General features: G+C 42.1%; 1 protein-coding gene across 1 annotated transcript in view; it reads left to right on the top strand.

Moving 5' to 3' along the window:
* Positions 1-3,933: 3,933 nt before the first annotated feature.
* The window catches only part of pdlim4 (PDZ and LIM domain 4), a 28,111-nt gene continuing 6,304 nt past the window's right edge, over positions 3,934-25,740 (top strand). The window contains exons 1-4 of the mRNA XM_057055372.1: positions 3,934-4,178; positions 10,725-10,876; positions 17,899-17,980; positions 25,246-25,505. Coding sequence (XP_056911352.1) covers positions 4,077-4,178; positions 10,725-10,876; positions 17,899-17,980; positions 25,246-25,505 — 596 coding nt within the window. The 5' untranslated portion in view covers positions 3,934-4,076. The remainder of the gene's footprint in view (positions 4,179-10,724; positions 10,877-17,898; positions 17,981-25,245; positions 25,506-25,740) is intronic.

Raw genomic sequence — 25,740 nt, 5'->3', positions numbered from 1 at the left:
AAACACATGTTGCTTTGGAGCAGTTGCTTTTGGCCTCCCGACTGTTGTGCTGTGTCACAGGTCACATTGAGGGTTTCCTCTGCTAGGGCCAGGTCGTGCCCTCAGGCTCTGTCAGCGAGCACCACAGACAGGACTGGGGACAAGAGTAGAGTCACCCACCCATTGTGTTTGACTTTTTGCCAAGAACACACACAACACTCATTTCTTGGGCACAGAATGGCTCATAGCGATTACCCTGGTATTCCACCGTGGTCCCCCCCCCACAGAATTCCCCCGAAAGACGCCATTATCTCCAAATCCACAGAACTCGTGCAGACTGGAAATTCATTCTGTTTACGGCTCCTCCAGCCAGGTTGTAATTGGCTGGAGTTGTTTACAGAGGAATCCAAACGTGTTCCGTACATCATTCCCTGCACTGTTTCCATGTCTTGAAACATAGAAAACAAACATAACACAAACAGATCCTCCACGCAGAAATGCTCAGCTTAGCAAAAACAAGGCTAATAGTATGTTTAGGACACGTATAACCCGAGAGAGCATGCCAAATACCACCTTCTCCTTATAATAGCCGTGCATCTAGAATGTAGTGTAGCAGCATGACAGGAGGGTAAAAGGTGCCTCTCCCGTATTGATCCAGACAAACATCAATACTCAGGACACACACCTCCAGCTGTGGAAAATCAATATGTGCGGGGTCAGAGTACGGCTGTAGTGTAACATGGCAGTCCTCCTTTACACTCACACTGTTTGCCTTAATGGCTAGAGGCCTCAGCAGCACTTTGTTAGATATTCACTGTACGGGCAGTGTCTCTAAGGGCCACCAGGAACTCATATGAAATCATCTGATAGGGAGGGAGTACATGATCACAGTATGCTTGTGGCTAGAGTGCATAAATATTCATCCATGTGGAAGGGTTAAGTATTGTGGATTGTTGAATTATTGTCAAACGAGGAGAACACATGGTTTTGAGATAAAGATGGCATTAGACAGGAGGTTTTCCCTCCGGTATCAGTTGTTCTCAATTATTTACAATCACATCAATGTTCTCATGGTGGCTCCTAAATCTGAAAGGCTCTTAAGAGAACTGAGCTTATGGTGGTCCCCCTCTACGGCGCTCTGAAATCATCTGTTTTTTATTTCTGATTCAGCAATATCACAACCGCATACATTAAACATCATGGCTCCTTTACAAATATTTGCTTCCCCGCGAGGGGAGCAGCGGCGGCGCGATTGTTTCCAGTCGGTGCCATTATGAAAGCGTTTACGGCTCTGGGGTCGGAAAATGACCCGATGTTGTACGACGTAGAAAACAAAGAAACAAAGAATCAACTCTTGTCAACGTGAGTAAAGGCAAAGCCTCCAACTTTTCAGAATAGTGAAAAGCAGCCGGAGCAAGAAAGAAGAGAAACGATTTATCACCTTTAAAGGTTTCACAGAAGAATAGTTTAGAACTTCCTTTATAAACAAAGGAAAGCTGCATTACTGGTATTATATTCTGATTTTGCCCTGAAGTGCTTTTTCAAAAGCTGTGTTTATACAGCCAAATGAGTTGATTAAGCACATAGTTTTTGTCCCAGTAAACAGCTCGAATGGGCAGGGACTCACTTCATAGGACAGGGAGACAATACACCCCCTTTAAAGACCAATGTCCTCTGTACAGATACTGAAATAGCTCAACACATGCATCCCGATTAATAGATGAAAACAGTTGTCTCATTTGGGATGTGAACATAAACGTAATGGAAAATCCATGAGTACAGATGAGGTTATTATTAGGCGTGGGTTGTTTTTTTTTGTAAATAAAAGAGAAGAATGAGTCAACTGCTTGTATATCTGAGGTGACATCATTCTCCCAGACAGCAGATATACGCCAGCCTTGTCAGACAGCGTGTGATTACAACCCCCCGTTACCTGCTGTCTCACCTGCTTCGCTCAGGTTCTTCCTGTCTGTGCATCAAAATAAAAGGCCGATCACGGATTTGTTGGAATTTAACTGGGTGTTTTCGCTGATGGCGTGCGGACTGACAGCGATCTATGGGACAAGAACACAGGGATGGAAGCGCTCTGTAGTTTGACACAGATTTACGGGAAGCAGGCTTTGAAGACACATATCCCAAGTGTCACCCGGGTCTCCTGCTCAATAAATCTCCACTGCTGGCTGCCCTTTAATACCTTCTTGGCCTTGGGTTAGTCATCCTTTGAAGGTTTTACGCTGTTAGGTGCAAAAAAGACATCTGTAAATACTGTTCGTCCACACTTTCAGGATCTCAATTTTCATACCAAGCAAATGACTTCATTTTCTGTTGAAATGCTCTGTCCCAGCTTTTAATTAACCATATTAATTATTTCTCAATATTAGCCCAGGAGTTTTTTGCAATGTTCAGTCCAAGTGACACCTGATGTTACTGGTGCTACACTGACAGGTTAAGAGCTGACTCAGATCTCTCAGACAGAGCAGATGACTGCAGATGACTTGGAGACAAATTCATAGGAGTGTCTGTGAGATAATTCTCTGGCACTCCGGCCCGGTGACTCACGCTGTAATTGGCCGGAGGAGTGAAAATTGGACGGAGAACGGAGGAGGAGAGCGGGCAAGCGGGTAAGCCATTGATAAACAGAAGAGAGGAGAGGTCTTTCCTGCCATGTGAAGGTACGAATAACAAGAGCTTCTGACTACTGTTGTGGATGACACAGACCTTGAGGAGGGAGTCATGGACTGCCTTTAAATTTAAGTTTATGTCAAGATTAGCACAAGCTGAGGCATAATTCTAGTCTTTACCTTGTTTATTACCTTTAATGCCTTCTTTATCATGCTGACACTGTTAGCATGATGATCTAACCTGACCATGTTTTGGGGCAGCATGATATGTAGTATATACTTTATTTACTATTTATGATGATCATAATGCCACAATCCTAATTTGATTAATGTCCAGTTATTGTGAAATTCATACCATTCACATGAACTAGTGCAGGCTTTATAGCAAGTGGCAGAAATTAGCACAAGTATACCTGATAGGTAGCAACTTAGCCCTGGTCCAGGAGTGCGTTATAAGAGAGCTTCAAATATAAATTTTGTTTATTAGTGTGCTGTGTCGACTTTTACGTCCAAATTTAAGACAAAAAGAAGCTCCTGACTGCCATTTAAAACAGATGTTTTTATCATCCAATGGTTCTCCAGATGAATACTTTGATGTTCTAAACTTATAGTTATACAGCTCTGGAGACCCAACAGAGATTCGTTTTGCAACCATAAACATATGAGGCTACATGTTTGAAAGAACTATAGTCATTTTTTCCCCCTGGAAAGAGCAGCCAATGGGCAGTAAAGAGCACATATTTGGCAGATAGACACTGATCCAGAAATCTTGCATTAAATGTGAGATATCTCACCTACCTTTGAGTCTGTTTTAGTGTCTTATTTGTCACATTTCATAGAAACATGTGTACAAACAACCGAAACATAGCATTGTAGACTGGTCACAGGGAGCTATTCATCCATGGGGCATCTTGGAGTCTCCATTTAACTTTGTGCTGTTGGGGGACACCAGACCTGGAGAAAAAAAATCCACTTTGCAGGCGAAAGGTGACGCGGAAAGGACCTGAGCCTTGAACTGATCCATAAGTTCCTCATCAACCTCAAAATGATCAATAACACAAACAGCAAAGATATTTGATTCTTTCAATCCATTTTGTTAATTTTGTAACAATTAAATTTAATCCCATAACTCCTTCCTGATACAGTTTTTATTCTCGACTGAAAGGAGGGATGTGAATACTTTCCGCACCACAGTTGATGTCAGGACACCGCGGGTCTCCCCCAGCGCAGCGCCGTCCCCTCCCACTGCGCCCAGGCAGCACAGACCGGTCGAATGTGGGCGGCACAGACCGTCACATCTACGTCAGAGGCGGTTTCCTTATTTAAACTTGATTCGAGAGCGAGAGGAAAGTTTTGTCAGACGGGACAGCGTTGCCTAGCAGCTGGCCAAGGGACTCCGGCTACTTTACGCTGCTTTATTTTCCTGCTCGCACCGAAGAACGCGCAGACTCTCGAGGTGCTCTGCTGCCGGTCCATATGCCAAACATGTCGCAGACCGTTACACTAAAGGGACCCTCTCCTTGGGGGTTCCGGCTGGTGGGAGGACGCGATTTCAGCACCCCGTTAACCATCTCCAGGGTAGGTAATGATCGTGACTCTATTGCTTTGTGCGTAAAGTGGAACACTACTGGCAGCAACTGGTGCGCACAGAGACGAATTTCGGCAATATCTGGCTAATTAACTGATCTAAAGGGTCGAATATAGTTTATTAACCAGCTAACTATTTTAACGGGAGCCTTGCTGTAAAACTGGCAAATTAAGTGAGCTGTGGAAATTGTCTAAAAGACAAGACAAATATTTTTCTAATTTTAATTTTAATAGATGTGATATTTTAGAAAAGTCCACGTTTCATAATTGCTTTCATGTGGCAGATTTAGAACAAATGTTGAAATGATACTGTCAAATATTACTGGTTTCAATATTCACAAATCTCTGAACTTTTCTGACCTTGGGAATATGGGTCAAAAGTCAGTTTGCTGGCTGTGGATCCTGGCAGTAGCCGAGAGTTGATCCTGGCCAGAGTAAACAGAGTCCGGTGCTGCTGCAGGGCTTAGGGAAGAAATGCATTGGAAAACGGGTGTGTTGGTGCATGTGGTTGGGTGGGGGGGTGAACGGGAGGATGGCGGGTGGTGGTGCTGACATTTGTTTTTAATCAGCGCTCACTGGCTGCTGAGGGATTCCAGGTGTTGTGCTCAGCTGTATCATCAGCCCCCAAACGGACCCTTTAACTACAGCGCCGCAGCGCTTTAAACTGGTGCTGTAATTCTCAGATTTACAGCAAGTGATCAGCAACTTTCAGAAATGCAGACAGACCCCCGGAAGGTCACCTGAAGTTCTCCCTGAACCTACGGCTATGGCCATAAAAGGAGCTGGGATGCAATGGAAAGACGCTGGGTTTCAGTGTCTGCAAAAACTGACCTCTTTATCTGCAAACTGTGTCAAACTGATCATCAGTGTTCAGAAAAGGCCAAAAAAAATCAGATTTTCTCTACTTCTTTATACCTTCCTGCTGAACACACAGCATTTTGCCAAGTTATATTCCAAAATGGAACAACATAAACAACAATCAGAGTTCTTGTTGAATTTATGATTGCTGTGGCTTCACAGTGTGCACAACGCATTTAAATATTTACTGTCCTAACTGTGCCAACGTCAAGTTTATAACAAAGTTTAAAACAACAAGTTTATAACAACACCAGTTTATAACAATGAAACTCTGGGAGGATGACATCAGCAAATGTAATCACAGGTTACAGACAGATACGGCTCCCAGTAAAAAAAAGGCAATGAAAGCAAACGGTTGCGAGCGTGCCGCCTGCCTGGGGGAAGATGGGCGTGCTTTGTCTGATAAACGCGAGCTTGAGAATCAGCGGAGGAAGCAGATGTGAGACATAAGCATATTCAGAAAACTATGTCATGTCAGAAGCATAAATACAAACACTCTCTTGGCAGTGAGACTGAGCATTGCCCTGCCTCTTTTTTGTGTGTGGGTCTTTGTAACTGCCACCGCATATGATTTCATTGTCCAAACAAGTCATCGTGCGCTGAAGCATCCGCTGACATGACACAACACACAAGCACGCTCTGTCATCAACAGTTCGGGTAATGTTTGTGGTTTCCAAAATGGATTTTGATCCTCCAAACATCAGCAAATAGAGAGCAGCGAGCTATTTAGATGCTGACTGGGATGTATGGTCGAATTCATTGGCGCTGAAAGGTTGCGGTACCTTCCAAACGTTGCTATTCGTCATGTGGTTGCGGCATTCATGCACTGCATTAAGTGCGCAAGTGAACAATTATATTAAGACGTATGGTGACAGGAAGACATAAATAAAGGGGAAGAGGTTAGTTATATTTGATCTTTTCTACTGCCATGTACAGATTTGGCTCACTCTTTCTAACGAGTCATGGAAAGACACGACTTCCAGGCCTCTTTGTTTCAACACCTGCACACTGTCCAGGCCTTTTGAATCATAAACCTCTTCTGAATGACTGACAGATGACCCGCCCTCTTTTCTCCCAGTCTTTTGGATATATAAAAGAGTTGACACGGGACACCTGCATTTTGAGGCAGAGAAAGTTGTAAATGCCAGCAAACGAGTTCCCGAGGCAGCCGCTGCCTCTTTGCTTATGGCGATAATGACCGTGGATAAGCCTTTTAATCTGCTACCAGCCTGCAGTTGATGGTGTGTCAACTTGACGGTGACTTGTTGCTCTGATGGTGCGTGCGTGTGGAATAAAACACGTAACTGCATGCATGTATCTGCAGAAGCATGTCGAGGGGGCTTGTTGAATATGGCAGCTGTGCTATAAGGCCTTTTATAGACCCGTGTCAAAATGTGCAGACGAAAGGTGATGTGGGACACTTGTCATCCCTGCCAGTTGGCGGACAGACATCTTGTGGACAGGAATTCACATCCTAGTGTCAACTAATTAATGGCCTGTGCGCTGCCCAGAAACAGTGTCCAGCCTCCTTGCTGGCAACTTCACACCGTCTGTCCTGCTGTGTACTCTGTCTTCATGATCCATGATGGCAAATGGTCCGCTCCCACACAGTTTGTGTTGGATTTGGGATTGCACAGGCTGAAATCGTATTGCTGAACGCTTTTTGAACAAGTTTCAAACAATACCGTTTTTTGTGTGTGTGTGTGTGTGTGTGTGTGTGTGTGTGTCAGGCATTAGATCTAAAAACAGCAATTAAGAAAAATAATTCAAAGTTTTCCATCTTTTTACTCAACATTTACTTCCAACAAAGCTGTGAAGTTAAACTACATTTTGTTACTAATTTCCCAAGAACGTCATCACCGTATCCAAAATCCTGTCCTCCTTGACATATACACAAAGATTTACATGATCATATGCATGGTATATTTAAGGGATTTTCAGTCTCTGTAATTATTCCTGTCTGCAGGGACAATGTGAGATAAAGATGAAGAAAGAGACACAGATGAGGAAGACTCTGCACAGTGTATGGAAACTTTTTCAGGAGTTGCAAAACTCGTCCAGCTCGGAGTTTAATGTGTGTTTATCATTGGAGCATGAAATAAGAGCAAACATAACTGAGATTGCATCAGCGCTCCAACATCCAACGTACTGAGTGTCCTTTGTACCCTTTAATCCGAGAGTGTAGGGCTGTCCACCACATACCGGAGACAGACATGTGACCTGAAGTCTTATGGGTTGTTTCTATGGCACCAACAGCTATAATAGTCAGCTTTAAGCTACTCTCTGGCAGCTCCTTTTCTCTAGGCTAAAATTATGCATGCTGTAAGTTACATCTCTAGGACAAACTGAGCAAAGGATAACAGATGGTACTTTAAAAGAATTTCCTGTTGTCACCAAGGTTGTGGAGTTGCTCACAGAAGGGCCAGTAAAACAATGCGAGTCCTTGAGGTTTGGCTGAGCTTTTTAAAAGGAAACACAATTTATTAGATCTATTTAAAAGTGACTCTATGATGATTCTTGCACAGTAGAATTATGGTCTCCAGACAGAAGAGTCTGTAAATGACAGAATTGTATTCCTAAAATTGATTTATTGCATTCAAATCTCTGTGTGAAACTGTAGAAACTCCACATTCTTAATGTTCTTGCATTTTTCGGTCATGAGTTTCCTGTTGTTGACATGCAATGCATCGCCCACGTTTGTCATATTTTCTGCAAATTTGGTTAAACAAGAATCTGTTATTGTGCAATATAACCAAACCCTGCTGGAAAGAATTTCAGAAAGCCAAATCATTCAGAATTAAACCAAAAAAATTGATTGGAATGGATTTTTACCATCTTTAGATGACGAATGTTGAACACTTCCACTTCCTTTATTCCTCATGTTAAAGATGCACAAATGCATTTAAGAATGCAATCAACTTTCACACGACACTCCCATTTCCTCATGTTCTCATGTACCCTCACATATTTCACCATCGGCTACAGAAATCCTGATTGGCCTTGGCAAGATCAGTCTTTTTGTTTCATTGTGATAATCCCAGACCGAACCTCACACCCAGGGCTTTGTAACGGATGTCCGTCACCAAGGTCATAACCATGGTTCCTATCACACGTCCAACAAGCAAACACATGTTGCCAGGAATTAGTCTCTTTGTTGCCAGGACTCAACACTTCCACCCTGCAGAGAAAATCTCCATTTGCAATTCAGTCATGAGGAAAGACTTTGGAAAGTGACAAACTCTTCTTTAATCATATTTAATACTTTAAACAGGAGGTGGGGACATCTTGATGTTTACATGACTCATTCCTGTAGTTTCTCTCTATCTGAATGTCAAAATGTCATCATTAAAATGACTTAAACATAGAAAACAGACAACTTAATGTGCCTCCATTCTAACAGGGGAACATGCAGCACAATCACACAGAATGTTATCCTGTATTTTTAAAATGAAGTTTTTCCACTTTAAGGATTTAAAGCTAGAGCAGCTGCAATCAAACAGCCAACAGTGATGGCATGACAGCAAACTCTGTTTTTTCTCAAACAGTTCATACACACTTACTTTCAAACTAATTTTGTGACTTTCTCACTCAGTTGAGATAAACAACAACAAACCTAAACGTAGCTACAGTGAAACCACAAGTTCCTGGTCTTCAGGACACCCCACCACGACCGTGTGTGACATGCGGTTGGCTTTATTCCAACCACACTATCTGTAAGCATTTAGCCATGCATGAAAAGCCGCTTATGGAAAAGGATGCAACTGTTTATGATCTTGGAGAGGCAGTGGGGTTGTTTTCCCTGTTGTTTTCCACCATCACCATCAAATCTAACATGATGATACGATGCAGCATCTGAGCAATCGTTAGCAAAGATTAGGTAATATTGATCATAATTTCATATCTGTCTCTTAAGTAGTGTATTGTAACATAAAAGATTATTTTATAATCAGTGTAATACTGATATAATGGACTTGATTCATTGGTTGTTTCGGTTCATTTATCAGTTTGAAACAGTTTCCCAGAAGTCACTGTCACATCTTTACAGACATTTTCCGCAATGTCTTTGACCTCTCAACAGGCAGAGGCTGTAAATTGAAAATTCCACAGCTGAACCACACGACTCAGCTCTTAGCGCCTGATGGGGCGTGAACTTTTCTGCTCTTTCTGCTGTTAAAAATGCTCCTTCCAGTCTGTGAGGTGGCTCATCTTGAAGGTCCATGGCTTCCATCTGGAGATGTTCATATTCATGATCCAGGCTTTTTGTCAACTTGGATTTTGATATTTAATATGTGCAAATGATGTGATTCCAGGTCGCCCATTGTCCCTATCACCATAAATTTTAATGTGCAGCTGTCAAGAAAGAGGCACGACCGGAAGGAGCTCCAAACGAGGTGTCCACAGAGAAATGTGCTTGACAGCACAAATCAGCAGTTTTTGACGTAGAAACACTTCATGAAAGGGAAACCCATCCATAAATTTTCTGTTCCTGTATCCTGTTTTTTAGGCTTATCTTCTTTTGAAGTCTTGGTTAAAAATAAAGGTATACAAAGTGTCAGCCTCGAAGCAGTCATATTAAAGGGTTTAGATTTTTACAATTACTGTTTGACGATCAAACTCTTAAATGAACAAACAAGCCTCTAAAGATGACAGCTCTTCAATTAAACAAGAACATGCCAGAATATTGCTAATAACAATTGTGCTGTGCTGCTTAAACTCTCATAACTTTCAACAGACCGAATACTTTTGGCATAAATCTTAGTGCAGAGCACAGAAGAAGACTGGAGACATGATGATAGCTGTCCTCTTTACTTCATCGCGAGCCTCAAACCAAAAAAAGCTTTTCCCTGCAACATGCTGCCACATCAATGCCTTGCAGTCATTTCCTTTGATGAATGAATGAAAATTTCATCAGGTTTTGCTTATAAAAGCACATCCACACTGCCAGGGGCAGGCTGAGGAATAACAGGGACATTGTACGTGCATAGTCAAGGAAAATTGTTATCATATGTTACTTAGTGTGTTTTTAAAGGTAACGCACGCCCGGTGGGACAACACCACTCCTCCTTCCTCCTCTCTCCTCATCACCCCAGTGCCTCCCTGTGGGGCTCAGATGTCTGCAGACGAGCGTGCTTCTGGAGTGAGTGATTGCAGAGCGGAACCTGCTCCGTCTTGGAGAGGATAGTCTCTGTAATAGGGGAGACGTCCAAGTGGAGGATAAAAAGACCAAAAAAATGTGTATCAGTGGTACGCAACGGTCATGGCTCCATTGCAAAAAACTGCCCCAACCATTTGCCAAAATCCGATCGTGCAATTACTGATGAGCCGTATAATTATTCCGTTGAACACATTCTGGTTTGTTTCAAATATTTTGCGCCCTTTACAAAGTTCTTCCTGGCCCCTCACTTCCAACTCTCGTTGTGGGCTTTTGAAAATGTAAACTGTGTCGTCTGCCCAAAAGCAATGTTGCATCAATCGGCTGACAGCTGCTTTTGTTGAATTTGGCCACTGTGGTGACACTCTTAACCTAATGCCTTTTTTCCCCTCCTTTTTCTCTTCCTTCCTCACTGGCAGTTTGACACCAGTTATAACAACTCTTTCTTTCTTTTTTTTTTCTTTCCCCCGTGGCTGTGTATGGATTTTCTGTGTGTATGTGTGTGTGTGAATGAACATTACCTGCAGGTAACACCAGGCAGCAAAGCCGCCCAAGGTGACCTTTGTCCAGGGGACATCATCTTGGCCATCAATGGTGACAGCACAGAGCTCATGACGCACATGGAGGCTCAGAACAGGATCAAAACCTGCACTCAGCAGCTCACGCTCATCGTCACAAGGTATGAAACCACAAAGTTTTTTTTTAAAAAGCACCCCTTTCAATATGCCAAAAATATGCCAAAACAGTTTAAGATTGTAGGGTTATGTGGTTCTTGGAAGCGCTTTCTTTCGTTCATATCAGGCCATATCAGGGCTGGGTTTGTGTGCAACTACAAGTATTTAAAATTCAAACTCATGAATTCTTTTTTCTAAAAAAAAAAAAAACCCACCTATTTCTTTTATAACTGGATGTTTTTAACTGCCTCATCACATGATGTTGTAATTGCTGGTGAGTCTGTTCATTGTGGCATGGTGGAGTCACAGGGACAGATGACAGGTTTACATGGCTAAAATGATTGAATCTGTACGTACGAGGCTTGCATGTGTATTTTGACCTTTACAAATAGGCTTTAATGGTTTATATTTTACCAGTTTATGAAGTGGAAAATTATCAGCCTTTGTATGGCATATTATTTTAAGTATTTGAGGATGGATGATTTGGCCTTTGCTCAGGGGTTTCTATCAACACAGAAGAGCGGAAATCTGCCCTCTAAGCAGTTAATAACAAATGGAGACAGCGGGGGGAGAACAGGGGAGATAACCGAGGAAAAAATATCTTCAGTTGCTTCCCCACATTTTATTTGATGGATGCCACAGTACTGGAAAGTGTAGAAGAGTCCTGGCGAGCTCTGAAGAACACTGTGTGGTTTCAGGCTCAGTAACATCTGCCAACTGGTGCTGCAATAGTCTCCTTATAGGGCAGAAGACAGCTCGTTCTCGCTCCTGTAATGGTTCTGAGGATGTAATTGACTTGTGGAAGGAGCGTAAATAAGAATGATTCTCGGCAGCAGCTGGACGTGTCCAAAAAATGCAGAGTCACGCAGATTCAAGAGCCACAGATCCACACAGATGTTCAGAATTCATCAAGAATACATCCTGTTGAGCAAACCAGGGATTTCTTTTACATTTACGGCATCAAACACAAATTGCTTTAGACATGGGGTTCTCCATTTTATCAGTTCTTGACCATGTTGCAATCTGAGATAAGTTATTTAGGGTTACACCCAGATGGAGAACTAATTTGTCTTTACACATTTTCCATGTTTCAGGCAAACATATTTAATTCTTTGGACATTTCAAGCACAATTTGAGTGGTGCTGAGTGACGCTTGTCAGCAAGAAAAAGTGAATTCAATGAAACTTACTTTGGCTGTTTAGATATTTCCTGACCGTTCCATCCTTACCAAACTCAAATTAATCTCTGGGCCAACTGTAAATAGTTTTCCTGAGTGAATTACTTTTGCATGATGTCAATACAGATATTGTGGAGTCACTCATGCCTCTTCACTGGCTGAAGATGATTCTTTTAAATTATAACCACATGTAAACCATCTGACAGACTTATGCTATTCATCAGGCCTCCTCGGTTACATTTAAACCAATGAGATAACAACACGGCAGTGGCAGAGGAAGGACGGCTGCTGGTATGCGACCTTTCCACACGGCATTGGGTTAATCATAGTGTGAACTGCCCTTCTGCTGGACAGAAGGATGGTGCCATGTCTGAGAGATAGGCATGCCCAGTTGGCTTCAGAGAAGAGAAAAGACCTGTCCGGAAAGCACAGCAACGCAGAAAATGGCAACAAAAACAGACATTTAAAACCCAGAGGTAAAATTTTAGCAAAACAAGCTGAGAAATGGCTAACAGAAGGTGGGAAAACAATGGTGGGCAGGTATCAAAATGACAAAAGAAATGGAAAGTGAAGCCAGTAGAAGTTGTGAATCATGGGGTTCTAGCAGCCAACTTTTTTATCCTTATTGCATTGCTGGAAGATTACGTTCACAGACCACAGACAGTTTGGTGTTTCAAATGTTTAAAATGAAATAGTCATGAAACCCAAACTGACTCACTGAAAAATAATATAATATTTCAGTTCTGAGCCCGCAGAAATACTCCACTCGGTCACAGTAGGAGACACGGGAGACCTGTAATTTAATGTTGCTGCAGATGGACAAATATATGAGTCTGCACAACTGTTATGAACCAAAATTATAGTACAAACGCATCTGAGCTTAAAGGCTTGAGGTCTTATGCAAAACAAACATGATTCTGTAGTGTTTTTGACCTTGTTTCATGTTTCCTCTAAAGACCAGCAAAGGGCTTGTGGTCAACATCCCAAATCTAATGAAGTCTAATGTCATTTATGCATCCAAAATATTTTTTGGCAGCATTTCAAGCCAAATCTCCCTTACACAGAATTGTGTTTATATGCACCCAAATATTGGATTTCTCTCAAAATGACTACCATGTGGAATAGTGACCAAACAAGGTAAGATGGTTTATGCTAGTTTGCATAAGTGCTAATATGCATTGTAATCTGGTTTCACTGTCAAAACATTTGCATGACAAGCATCAACAGTGCTTCCTCACTGCTCTGTCTTGCATGTTTTAAATCTTCAATGCTTGGGAGAGCTCTAAATATACTAATGGAAAAGACCATAAAATATCTTTATCAAACTTCAGCTTTGGGGTCAATATATCTTTAAAATAGAGACTTGGATTTTCCCTTTTCAAATGTGGAGTCGTTTTTTTAAAACTATGTTTCCATCTTTTTACCACATGCATGAACTAATGCAGAAATGTAAGTATGATGGATTCATGGCTTTACATTTTAGAGAACAAAGCAGTGCACTGGCAGGATGACAAATGAAAGAAAATTAAGAAGGGTTAGGGTTAGAAATAGTCAGCAGAAGGAAAAAGGTCACCGCTTCGCTGCGGCTTTCCCCCCCCCCTCCAAAACCTCCCTGTACTGATGCGGGTGTGTCAACACGCCACTGAAGTGGAACATCCCTCTGTCTGGCAAGAACTTGTATCTGAGTGTGATTTCAGTGTGATACAGTTTTTGATCCAACTGTGGAGGAAACCATTTATTCTTGCTTGCATCTTCTCTTCCATGTTATTCTCTTTATTTGCATTCTTTGACCTCTTCAACCCTTAAACTCCCCCACTGCCGATGCTCAGGCTCCGCTTTTCCAAACATAAAACCCACTCATGCATTTTCTTCCTTTTATATCCCTCTTTCTTCTCTCTTCCGCAAGCAGTTTCATTCCTTCTTCCAGAGCTTATTGGCATAAACCATGTGGTTGCAGGCCTGAGAGAAAGATGATGGTGGTTGGAACGTGTTTCCAACACTGGCCGGGCTTTTCGGAAAGAGTCCTGCTGGGGTGGCAAGTTGAATCTGCTGAGACATGAGTTGTGATGCTTGAGCTGTGTCAGAGCTCATCACTGTGCGAAGCTCTTCAACTGGAAAAGTGTGCTCTGTTAGAACATACTGGTGTCCCGTTTTATTTCTTTTTTCCTATGACTGGGAAGAAATGATGCCAAGTTGGAAGAAAAGTGGAGTTCAGATGGATTGTCGGTTAAAAAGACAGCTTCCTGAGAATAATATTTGTACATTAAAATATCTGAATGCGAATACACATTTGAATATAAAACCAGACACTGTGAAGTATTTTCCAAATCTAGCTTTGATTTAGGTGTGCTGTGGTCGTGATGACAATCAACATTGGTAAAAAGCTTTCAGAGAGGCAAGACAAGTCTTTCCATTTCTCCGGGTCCAGAGTGGGACAGCTGTGTCAGCAGGTAAAGCCCAGGCCATCGTCAACCGCTTCCATGTCAGCTCTTCCAGATGGAGATGTGACCTTCCCTGTCTAGAAGGCAAACTGACACTCACCATATTTGACCCGAGGCCTCCTCAGCACGCTTGAGATTCCCTAGAAAGATGTTTTAGAGACAACCTGGCTAAAGGCCCAGATGATCTCTGCTGACTCCTCTGTATCCAGAAGCAGCAGCTCCAGTTCAAGCACCTCCTGGATGTCTAATCTCATCATCAAATCTCAAATCCCAGGCTCCCTGTGGTCAGCTGCCAAATGTACAAAGCCCTGTACTTCTTTAACCCCCTCTTGTGAGTGGTGAATCCATTGGTGGATGGGGCAGGGCCCCATGTACTGGAACAAGGCAACCAAGTGGCCTCAAATAGGGCCCTTTCCCAGGCATGGCTCCAGTGTAGGGCCCTGTTAAACAATCAGAGGATGAAAAAAGAATTTGTAATGTATTGTAGGGAATTCTCATTATCAGGACTAGTATTGTTGCTGAACAATGTTTAGCATGATAATGTGAATATCCCTCTTCACAACCATAGAAAATGCACAGGCTGTATGTCCAAACATCAGGACCCTGCTGAGGAGAATTACAGAGTAACATGTTGGGGAAGAGTCATCTATGAAACTTTATTAAAAGGACTTTACCCTTGCTTTCTCACTGTGAGCCAGAGGAATTAGGAATCATTCTACATGAGCCCAAAGAAACACAGGCCTCCACCTGAGACAAGATAGAAAGCGGCTTCCAAAGTACCCAACGCAAACACAACTTTTTTACCAAATCCCTTCCACCCTCTGCTCCTTAATCCATTCATTGCATCTTTTCTCTCAGGCTCTTCCACGGGCTCTTTTTTGTGGCTGTTTTTAACTGAACATCAATGGTCTTTGAGAGGCTGCAATGTCGAAAAGGAGGGAGGAGGTATGAACCTCCCACTGTTTCCCCTCCTGTCCACTGATCTTGTCATTATCCAGATTTTTCCAAGTGACCCTCTTTCGTTCTGTTGATGAGACCTCCATAACTCTTCTTAAAAAGGTGATTATCTTCCCCTACTCTCCGAGGAGACATCTTTTCAACTCCTCTCACATTACAAATAGCATTGGAATGATGCTTTCTGGGACGTGAGATAAATTTGCACTATTTTTGAATGATTTCAGCAGGCTGGACCAATGAAGTTAAAAGACCTGAAGCGACCCCGAGAAATATTCTGTGATCAGATTATTTTAATATGAGAACCCCTGGTTTTGAAGGCATTCGTCTCCTGCTTTGCTATGAACATGGCGATCCAGAGCAGCCAAAGTCAACTCATTCACTGCTGCATGAACCAAATCTCCTTATTCAGGAAATGAAACCTGACAGTGGGAGGTCAGGCTCAGGGAGTCATATGACCAAAATTGAGAAATAAAAAAGGTAGTAAGGATTAACCAAGACACCCAAATCATATATTCATTTATTTTGTGTCGATGAGACTGAAATGTTACTTGAGTATTCCCCAAGGATTCATTGCTCATGTTTTTGTTGATTGGGAGTTTTTCCTGGATGAAAAAAGAGACATTTCCACTAAAGGCTGTGTGTCTGTAGGTATTTGACCAAATTAAAAAATAGGCAGTTTGAAGAAAAGATCTCAACCTGATATTGAAGTTGCTCATTTGAACTTCCTTATCCCCCAAAAGAGAGCTGGCTTTCATTTTTGTTTGCTGGCATTTATTCCTGGGTAGATGTTATTATAGGAGGATCAGCAATAGTCCAAGATGCAGCCATGTTCTACTTTTCTCAGAATAATGGCAATTTATCAGTAGGGTTTTATTTTTTCCCAAATATCTTTGTGAATTCTGGTGTGCCCTGATCTATAAGTGGCTATCCCTGACCAAATGTGAATAAAAATATCCGTAGCCAACTAATTATACTAGAACACATTACTCACTGCATGGATATTCATTGAAGACATGTTCCAATTGGATGATAAATTATGTTGCTTAGCACTATCCACATAGAAAATAAAGAGCAGTGGGGAAGATTTAAAGACAAATCCTTCAACAGGTTGATGGCTGTGTGGTAGCACTGTCTGATGTGGACAGCAGCATCCTGATCCCTCACAGATGGCCCTGATTCAGTGCTGGGGGTTAGAAACACAAACCCCATGTAGCTCAGTTATTTTGCAGGGGCAGCCTGTTATGTGGGGTTTGAGGTATTCCTGAAGAGTGTCATTCCTAAAGAGATTTACTATGATGTCCTCTTTTGCACTGACCTGCGGGATAACGAGTTCAGCAGCCCAACGCTGCTGGTCTGTCTGTCTCACTTTTTCCAAACGGCTCTCTGACCTCATTATTATGGACGGATGGTAAATTTCATGTTTTTGTCTTGCACACTTTAAATGTCAACTAGAACAGTCCACTTCAGACGGGACGGTCGCATATTTCAATAATCTGATTGTGTGGTTACCATCGAAACCAAACAGTCTGAAAACATGATTTTTTTTTCTGTGAGAGGGCCGCTGCGTAGATTTACTATCGCTTTTCCACCAGACATTTGGCACCTCATAAGAGGGTCCTTGATAGCAACACCTCGTTGGTTCATATCTGAAGCGTAGGTTCAGCTCAGCCTGATGACCTCACCCCCTTTAGACGGCTCTCTATGGGCCACACTTGCTTAAATAGGTTCAAAGTGGGGCACAGAGGGTGGAAGGACAAAGACTTGCATGGGAATTTCTCATCTTACTCTTCTGGAAGTTGAAAGCTTTCCCACATAGCGGCCAACACCATGGCAACAAAAAACTGCAAAGGAATCAAGGAATTCCCCTCTGATGTGGTTAATTTATGCAAACTGCCACCAAAGTGTAAAGTCTGAGAGTAAAAGAGGAATCCAAGTGAAGCCACGCTTGGTTTTGCTTTAGCATATCGCTTACACAGGCTAATAATTCACATGAAGCCCTGCTATTGCAGGATCAGTGGGGCACTCAACAGTGTGGTAACCAATGTTATTTTTCATCATTACTGCTAGTCAGTAACTCAGTTAGTGCAACTGGAATCAATTACTGATACTTTAAACAGAAGGTGGATACCAGCAATTCAGTGACCACTGTAAAGAATACATATAAGATAATGGATTTTCCAACTGGATAGTTTATACAGTGGATTTATGATGTGATGATGACTTTATCTGCATCTTTGTTATGGCAGACCGTAATCCTATTCCTACTGTGAAAACCACACATGCACACAAACATGTACACAGCGCTACTGAATGCAAAATAGGATTTGTTCCCAGCTGCCAGGTGAGCAAACACAGACAAGAAATGAGACTTTAGCGTAGAATTGATTGCACTACTCAAAAGCTTTATATTTCCCATGAACTAACATCCCGTCATGGGAATATTGTCTTTCAGAACGGGGACAGGAGACAGAGTGTGGTCGCCAACGCTTAGCGAAAATGGCAAGACAAGTCCTTACACGGAGCCTGACTCACAGGTAACCGCAGATTACTCTGGATTTACAGGGGCTCAGGTCAAAAGGGTGTCATCACACTTCAATTTACCCACCTACAGTGGAGGTAATGACAGCAGATTTAATGTTAAGATTTAGAAAATAGTCTTTTGATTAACACTGTGAGAACTAATTAGTGTTTAGCTGGGACAATATTTGGTGAGGTAGGTATGATATGGTTATATTAAGCTTTGGGAGCTCTTAAGTTAGATTTATCAACAACGTAGCACAAGACGGTTCCACGGCACCTCGAAAATACAGTTTGCAGGGTGTGACAGGCAAGTCGGTTTATATCTGACTCAGCATCCATGGTAACAGGAAAACACTCTATTCTGCATGTATGATAACACTCACATGATTTGTAGTGAGATAATGTGTGCAGTCCGCTGGAATATTTTGCAATAATATCTTGATTGTTCTCCAGTCATACGTTGCTGCCAAATGTAGCAGATGAGCCTTCCTGACTTTTCCAGCGCTGGAAAGTCAACACTTTTTTTGTGTGCGGAGAGAATGGGAGTTGTGTGTGCAGGGTGAATATCGAGACTTTATGAGGGACAATGAGCCTATTGTGGCTCAGACGTGTGAGTGTCCATTTGTCAGTATTGTATTGTGATAGTTCATAGGATTTCAGACTGACGAGCGTCTCACTGTCTTTAATGTGGAGGGCCATCTTTGTCTAAAAGGGCTGATAAGGAAACAAAGAAGTAAAATGTATCTGTCCACCCATCAGTGGGCGTTTCACACTTTATAGTAGCGTATTGTATTCTGTGTCTAAGGCAAAAGTGAAAGAATCCTTTGCTGATTCATTAGGGGATTATCTTTCTGTATTTTCGGTAAACACAAGGCCAAGTGCACACATCACCAATATTCAACTACAGTGTCTTTAGTTGGAAAATACTGGGACAGATGGTGTGTGTACATAAATGTTCTGTGAGATGGAATGCAAGCGCTCCGTGCCACCATGAGCCAAAAGTCATTAAAACATTTTTATGTTCTCAGTTCCTCCCAGACTTTCTCTCACCGCTGGCAAATTTGCTCTTTAGATTTATTAGCGATCCACAAAGACTCAGACCCAACAGCTTTTTAGGGCGCTGTTTCATGCTCGTGGCCTCTGATGCCGGTTCAGCATGTTGAACTGACAAAAACAACCCCACATCTTTATTAAGCCAAGCAATACAACATCTTTTCCTTCTTACATTTACTAAGAGTTTGTCCCATTTAGGTAGGACAGTGAAGATCATATGGAATTTAGAGCGTGCAGAATATCAAACTTCAAAAACGCGGCACCAGCAGAACCAGAGGAAACATTAGCTACAAATGTTTAGGCAAACATAATCATATCTGACAGAGGGCCTTTGTGAGTGGGTAATCTGAGTGTCAAAGGAACGTCTGGTCTGCTCCTTTCTGTCAGAGTCTCCCATTTGCCACTCTGTGTCTTTGTAACATCTTATCCAATCTTTCTAGCCGCTCACTAAAATGGTCTCTGGCGTCTAGTTTAATAAAGAGGCCCTGGACAGCTGGGAACTGCCAATCGAGCGCGGTTGAAGTGGATGCTTCTGAGCATCAAAGGAAGTGACATCCGTTCCATGGGGTCGCATTAAAGATCCATGACTTACTGTGTCTTTGTTTCCTGCAGTATTCAGATATCACCGGCGGGGGTACTTTGTCACATCACAATGCTCACAGAAACACAGAAGCTGTGGGTCTGTGTCACTTTGGCGAGATTTCCGTAACAATGATCTAGTTCAGTAAAACTTAATCTGGTATTTATGTCTGCAAATTTTGGCCTGTAACTTAAAAGGTTTGATATTGAGGCAGCCATTTTGTGGCTATTGTGAGTGTTTTTAAATACACTTATGAATCATGTCTTTCCGCTGATATCCTGAAAGGACGCAGTCTTAAAGACTGGCATTGTCCAATTATAAAAACAGGCTGCACTAGGGGATGGTGGGACCCAACAGCATGTATGTATGTACAAGACAAACCTGCTGAAAAATGGTCACACACTTTCCAGTCCAGTGAGTCTGTGGTATTTAGCATCACAGACTTTCGCCATTAACTGAAAATATTGCATCAATACAGAGGAAGGGCACAGCTTGTTTTTGTTCTCAGGAACTCCACTGTTCTCCAAGTAACACCTCCAAAATAATTAAGAAACCAGTGACGACATCCGGGATGTTCCATATTAAATATGGAACATGTGCTTTTTTTTCTTTTTTTTTTTTAAAAAAAAAAGACAATCGTGGACTCCTGGAAATTTCAGTCTCACTTGTGGGAATTAGCCGCAGAGCAGGAAGCCACAGATGGAACCTACTGTATGAGGTGTTTCCTTTCAACGTGGGTAACACAGGAGGCTAGAGAAGTTATGAGCACATACTCCATTGTGGATATAAGTAAGTACATGAATGTTCCATCAGCTTGGGGAATTCTTCAGAATTTTACTTTCCAAAAGTCTGTACTCTTTACAAGGCTGTCAACGGACTTGTTTCACATAACTTCCAGAAATAGAAATGATTTGGTTGGCAGGAATGAGATAATGATAAGGTGAAAAGTCAAATGTGAATTGTGTAGATTTGAGAAATGCGCCAAAGTGTAGGCTTGGAAAGACAAACGAGTTGTAATTAGATCTTTCACACAGCATCCAGATTAGAAGCAAATACTTTGTACTGTAAGGGGATCTCCAGGCTTTATCCAGGAAATAAAGTCCTCTGTGTCAGTACACACATTATTAGTTATTGAGACTCTTTCAGTGACTTGCATCTTTGGAATTCACCCCTCTGTAAAACAAAACTGAAAATGATGTTGACATTTTTCATGAAACCATGGCATGGTAAAAATAAAATTCAGAGGAAACATCCCCCTTTGCCTTACGAATCTCAACATACTGTACATGTGTCATTCCTACTAATAGAACTTTTTTCCCTGCAGTATTGCAATACCACTGATGACTGACACGGGCTCCCAAAATGCCTTTCCTAAATTACAGCTTCAGAAAGGTGGGAATAGCCTATGGTCAATGTTCAAGAGAAAATAATATTCTTGGCAGCAATATCTGAATGTCATTGATGAAGGCTACCCCATCATTACCATGAAAACTTCTGGTTCGTGATGTACGTCATAGAAGTTTCCAAACTAAAGCCCAGGAGCTAGCAGCTGTACAAGCTAACGACAACATGATGTGACAGATAATGTATGATCAAATAATCGTCATTCCTTCAATGGTTGGAATTCTAATGGTCAAGAAACAGTTGCTTCTAATCACATTAGGGACATCCACTGTTTGAATAATGTAACATTTAAAAGATTATTTGAGCTCATAATTTGCACATTTAACCGGTCAGTCATTTGGAATTCCTGGTAAAAAAACATAAACCTTTAAATCGCTGCCCTTTGACCCTCCTTACTTGGTTTTTTGTGTTCACTAATCAGCCTGTGATCCTCAGAAATGTCCAACGAGGCCTCTGAACATTTCTTCATCACCCTGCTATGCTAAGCTGTCAGTCTATGGGGTCAGTAGGAGCAGTTTGGGGTAAGAAGATCCTCAGGGAATGCAGCCATCCAGGCTCATTCAGATCGACTGGATAAGAAGGTTTATGGTTATTGCCATACCCATAATTCTATCCTTTGTCTGGCCCTGGGTTGCAGGAATAGTGAACACTTTCAAGTTGAATCCATATACATGATCTTAACTCCCTTAACCTGCTGTATATCACCCTACCTGATTTTTGAGGGGAAATGGGAGAAAATAGAGGTAGCTGTCAGCCATTTGCTGTCTTGACTTTTGTGTTGCCTCAGGTATTTATATATACACAAATCCAACTGTTATTTTGAAAATCTCTGTAATTGTGCAGTTGAAACTCTATCATCCAACGCTGATTACTGAGATCAACCCTGTGTCAGGGCCACCTTGCAATATTTGAGGTAGGAGGGGGGCTTTCAGATGCGATTATGCTCTGATCTGCTTTGCAAGAAGAAAACTCTCAGAGGGAATGTCAGCTTGTGTGGCTAGGTTAAATACCTTAGTTCTTAAAACAAGTACCAGATGCCTGATGACTAAAATCCATAATTTGGCTCTTCCGGGTGGGATGTGAGGTTTCATCTCACTCTATATTATCAAACAGCACAAATAAAATTCAGAGGTTAACATGTTGCTGTATTACATCTGGTCTTGTACAAATATTGTGTCATTTTGCAAACTTATTAATTTTGTTATGCTCCATCCATAAAAATGCTTATTTCTACAGCCATAACTGGCTAGATTGTTTTAAGTACTGTAAATTTACCTCATCATTACTGTTATTGGAAGAAGATCTTTATGGAATTTATCACATATTCAACTAAGTCTTGAGCTCTTCAAAACATCTCCTTCCCCCAGGCAGGCTCACGGCCAGAAGCCCTAAAAATGTAAACATTTTCCTCTTTCCATCCCCCCCAAACCCTCACACCTCCTCTGTGGCCCAGCTGTCTGTCCTCCTTAGCCAGACAGCCACAGTGAGACACAAACAGCTTCAAAAGGCTAGTTTGTGTTTGGTTACTAGTGCAGAGAGCCGTGTGAAAAGCTTCATTTCAAAGGATTAAAACCTGTGGTGGTGGAGGAGATGGCGCTGGCGGTGCAGAGGTCTCAGTCTGATTTAAAGGCAGACATATGATTTCAATTAATGCCCTCTACCCTTAACCCCTAAACCCCTCGGTGACCAAACTGTGGGTTGGGGGCTGAGATTCCAGAGGTGGAACTTCACCCTGAAGCCCTTATTCATCAAGATAACTTTTAGTCAAGTTGATGGATGGGAGAACTTGAATGTGCTGCAGTTAAAGAGGGCAGAGCATATAAAACAACCTCAAGCACAGTTAAACGGACATGCATGCAAACTTTCCTTCATGCATGCAAACTTTCCTTTCTGCCTTTTCTCCTTGGTCCCTTTCTTTGTGTCCTTGCCATTTTAATTCTCCGATACACGGCCAGTCATCCTGAACCTTTAGCCATGCTTGGCTACAACTGTGAAAAGCTCAGTGGAGTCAGTTGGTAGACTGAATTTTCAGGTTGTCATTTAGAAGGTGCATTTAAAAAGAAAAAAAAGTTACTTTGTTAATATTTTGTCCCAAAATTTGGGGAAACTGAAATGCTGAATGAGATAATAAGGCCAGTGTGCAAGTTTCCAAAAGAATGATTCAATCAAGACATTGCTTTGAGCTATCTTTAAACATGGAATAATGACCAACAAGTGCATCATTCATTCAGACTAAAGGCCGTTATAGGCCTTAAATGTTACCAAACTGGCTTTTTTTTCTTTTTAACAGCTGCTGCCAGATGTGATGTCTTGCACAGAAAGCACAAATGTATCTGTGGAGCAGACATGCATGCTCAGGGAAATAAAGCAATAACCATGAAAGTTTCTGCTGAAGGTGATGATTTTAAAAAAAGAGTGAATAATTGTGATTCTGCTCCACTTTACAATATTTCCAGATGCACCAACACTTTGACAGCTTTCATGAATAGCACCTTCTGAGTTCTTCTTGTGCTCTCCAAGCCCAAACAGATCAAGTGGCATCTCTTGAAATGGTTTATGAGTTTTCACAAAGCTCCTTCTGGGACCACAAATGCCTGTATGCAACTTTTGTTTCACACATGTAGTGATACTTCCAAAGCCTGTAAACAGACTTTGATAAAGCACTCAACTATTCCAACATTTGCGCCAGTGGTTCCCAGCCAACATGTTCCGCAGCATGCACACGATCACACTTTTTATTCTCTTATGGACGTTTGCATGTATTAAGAAGGGATTAATGCGTTTGCTGTCATGTCACTGCAGGTGTGTCTCTCAGAGAATACGCCCCAAGAGGGCTTTATAACCTTTATACTCTGAATAGAGACATTAATAAGTGTGTAGTGAGTGAATAATTGTGCCTTTTAGAAAGTAATAAAGGCATGTAGGGGCAGTGATGTGCATGTCTGTGTACTGCTTTTGAATGGATGCTCAGAAAATTGGACTAATCAAGCAGCTACAGGTTTGAGTAGGTCCTTAAAAAATAATAGTGTGGTACAGTACTTCGAGGGAGGCCGCTTCACTTCATCACCATCACCTTAGCCTCAAATAAATGTTAAAACATCCCATCAAACATACAGATTTAGTGGAATAACAAATAGGGCTTGACCTGGCCTCAGTCAGACTGCTGTTCTCCAGACTGTAACCATGAATCACATCAATCAGCAGGGCTCCAAGGGTCCCCGGAACCATCCATCTTGACTGCGGGATCATTTTAGGGCACAGTCAAAGGAGGTGGTTGAGTCTCTTTAATCCCACCTGTCTTAATCACTTAAGGTGGGACAATGACAAAGCTGGAGGGCAGTAAAATGCTGATTAAAGAAAACCAAAATATCTGTTTGGGTCACCGCTTGTGTGGTCTCACCAGGGACTGAGCTCCCTGCTGAAATGACAGGGGTGCTGTCGACCACCTCATGAGGCTGGGATGTTTTAACTGACCCCATAACTCGGACAGCAATCCAGAAGGTCACAGATTGCAGGCTGGCTCATAAACCGCATGCCTCGCGTCCTGCAGCATAAATAAGTAACAAGTTAACTCTTAAACAAGTCATCTCAGCTCAAATATTTACAGTCAGAGTTATGATGATGTGCAGCCATGTTTAGTTGTTCTGAAGTGGTGGCCAGCTGACATTTAAATTCAGAGCCCTAGAGCATTATCAGTGGCGGTGACATCATCAATAGCTATGCAATTAAGCTCAGTCTCAGCAGGAAGGACGAACTTGGCTGACGGTGGGTATTATCACCGAGTCGCGCTGATAGCTGGGGTAAACATGGCTCCATGGGGTTGCCGTGGAGCTGGAGGGCGTTGACCCCAGCACAAGCACGCCTGCTGATTTTTACAGTGTGTGTCATTGCATGCGCGCCACACTAGCGCAGCAGATTCCTCTGAATAAGCTCCAGAAGAAAATGGCGTGGCAACCATTTACATCAAAGCAATATTAATTTGATCTTTTGCAGCCACCCTGCCCTGTCAGGCTCAATCTGTACAAGATGCAGAAACTGAAAAAAAAGAAAAAAAAAAACCTATGCGTTTATATATTCTGCAGTCTATTTGTATTGTCTGAAACATCTGAAGGAAATCTATGACAAGCCTGGTTACAATGGAGGGAAAAGGCAGACAGAAATGTGGAAACGTATGTTTCTGATCTTGCACTGTAAAGGTATTTCGGAGGAACCTAAATTATACCCACCTTTCTCTGTGTTTAGAGTTTCCGTCCCATCACCAGTGGTTACAGCAGCCGCAAATCCTCATACACTCCGGAGCCCCAGCTGCCGCCCCCTCCACAACCCACTCACCTGAACAATGGGCACCCAAAACCCAACAACGGCCACAGCTATGGGTATGGGAATGGAACCGGACACTCTCAGTACAACAACCCAGCAGGGCTTTATGCTCACAACGGCAGTAACGGGGACAGATCCCTGCCAAGCAAGATGGGAAACCTTAGCATCAGTGCTACACACAGGTGAGGGTGGGACTTTCTATTTGATATTTAACATTTTAAAAAGATCTTTTAAGTCATTTCCTTTTCCTTTTTTTGGTGATATTTCTTAATATTCATAGTGAACAGGTGATGAGACTGAACTTTTTAGCACTGGTAAGACCTGATTTCAGGAAAGATACTCAAAAATAAGATTGAACAAACATTTCAGATGGCTGTAACTACAGCAGAAAGATGCGTCAGGGCCTTGAAAAGCCAT

The sequence above is a fragment of the Takifugu flavidus genome, chromosome 14 (assembly GCF_003711565.1).
Source record: "Takifugu flavidus isolate HTHZ2018 chromosome 14, ASM371156v2, whole genome shotgun sequence".
Lineage (NCBI taxonomy): Eukaryota > Metazoa > Chordata > Actinopteri > Tetraodontiformes > Tetraodontidae > Takifugu > Takifugu flavidus.
The sequence above is the reverse complement of the archived record's forward strand: the minus strand, read 5'-3'. Positions and strand labels throughout refer to the sequence as shown.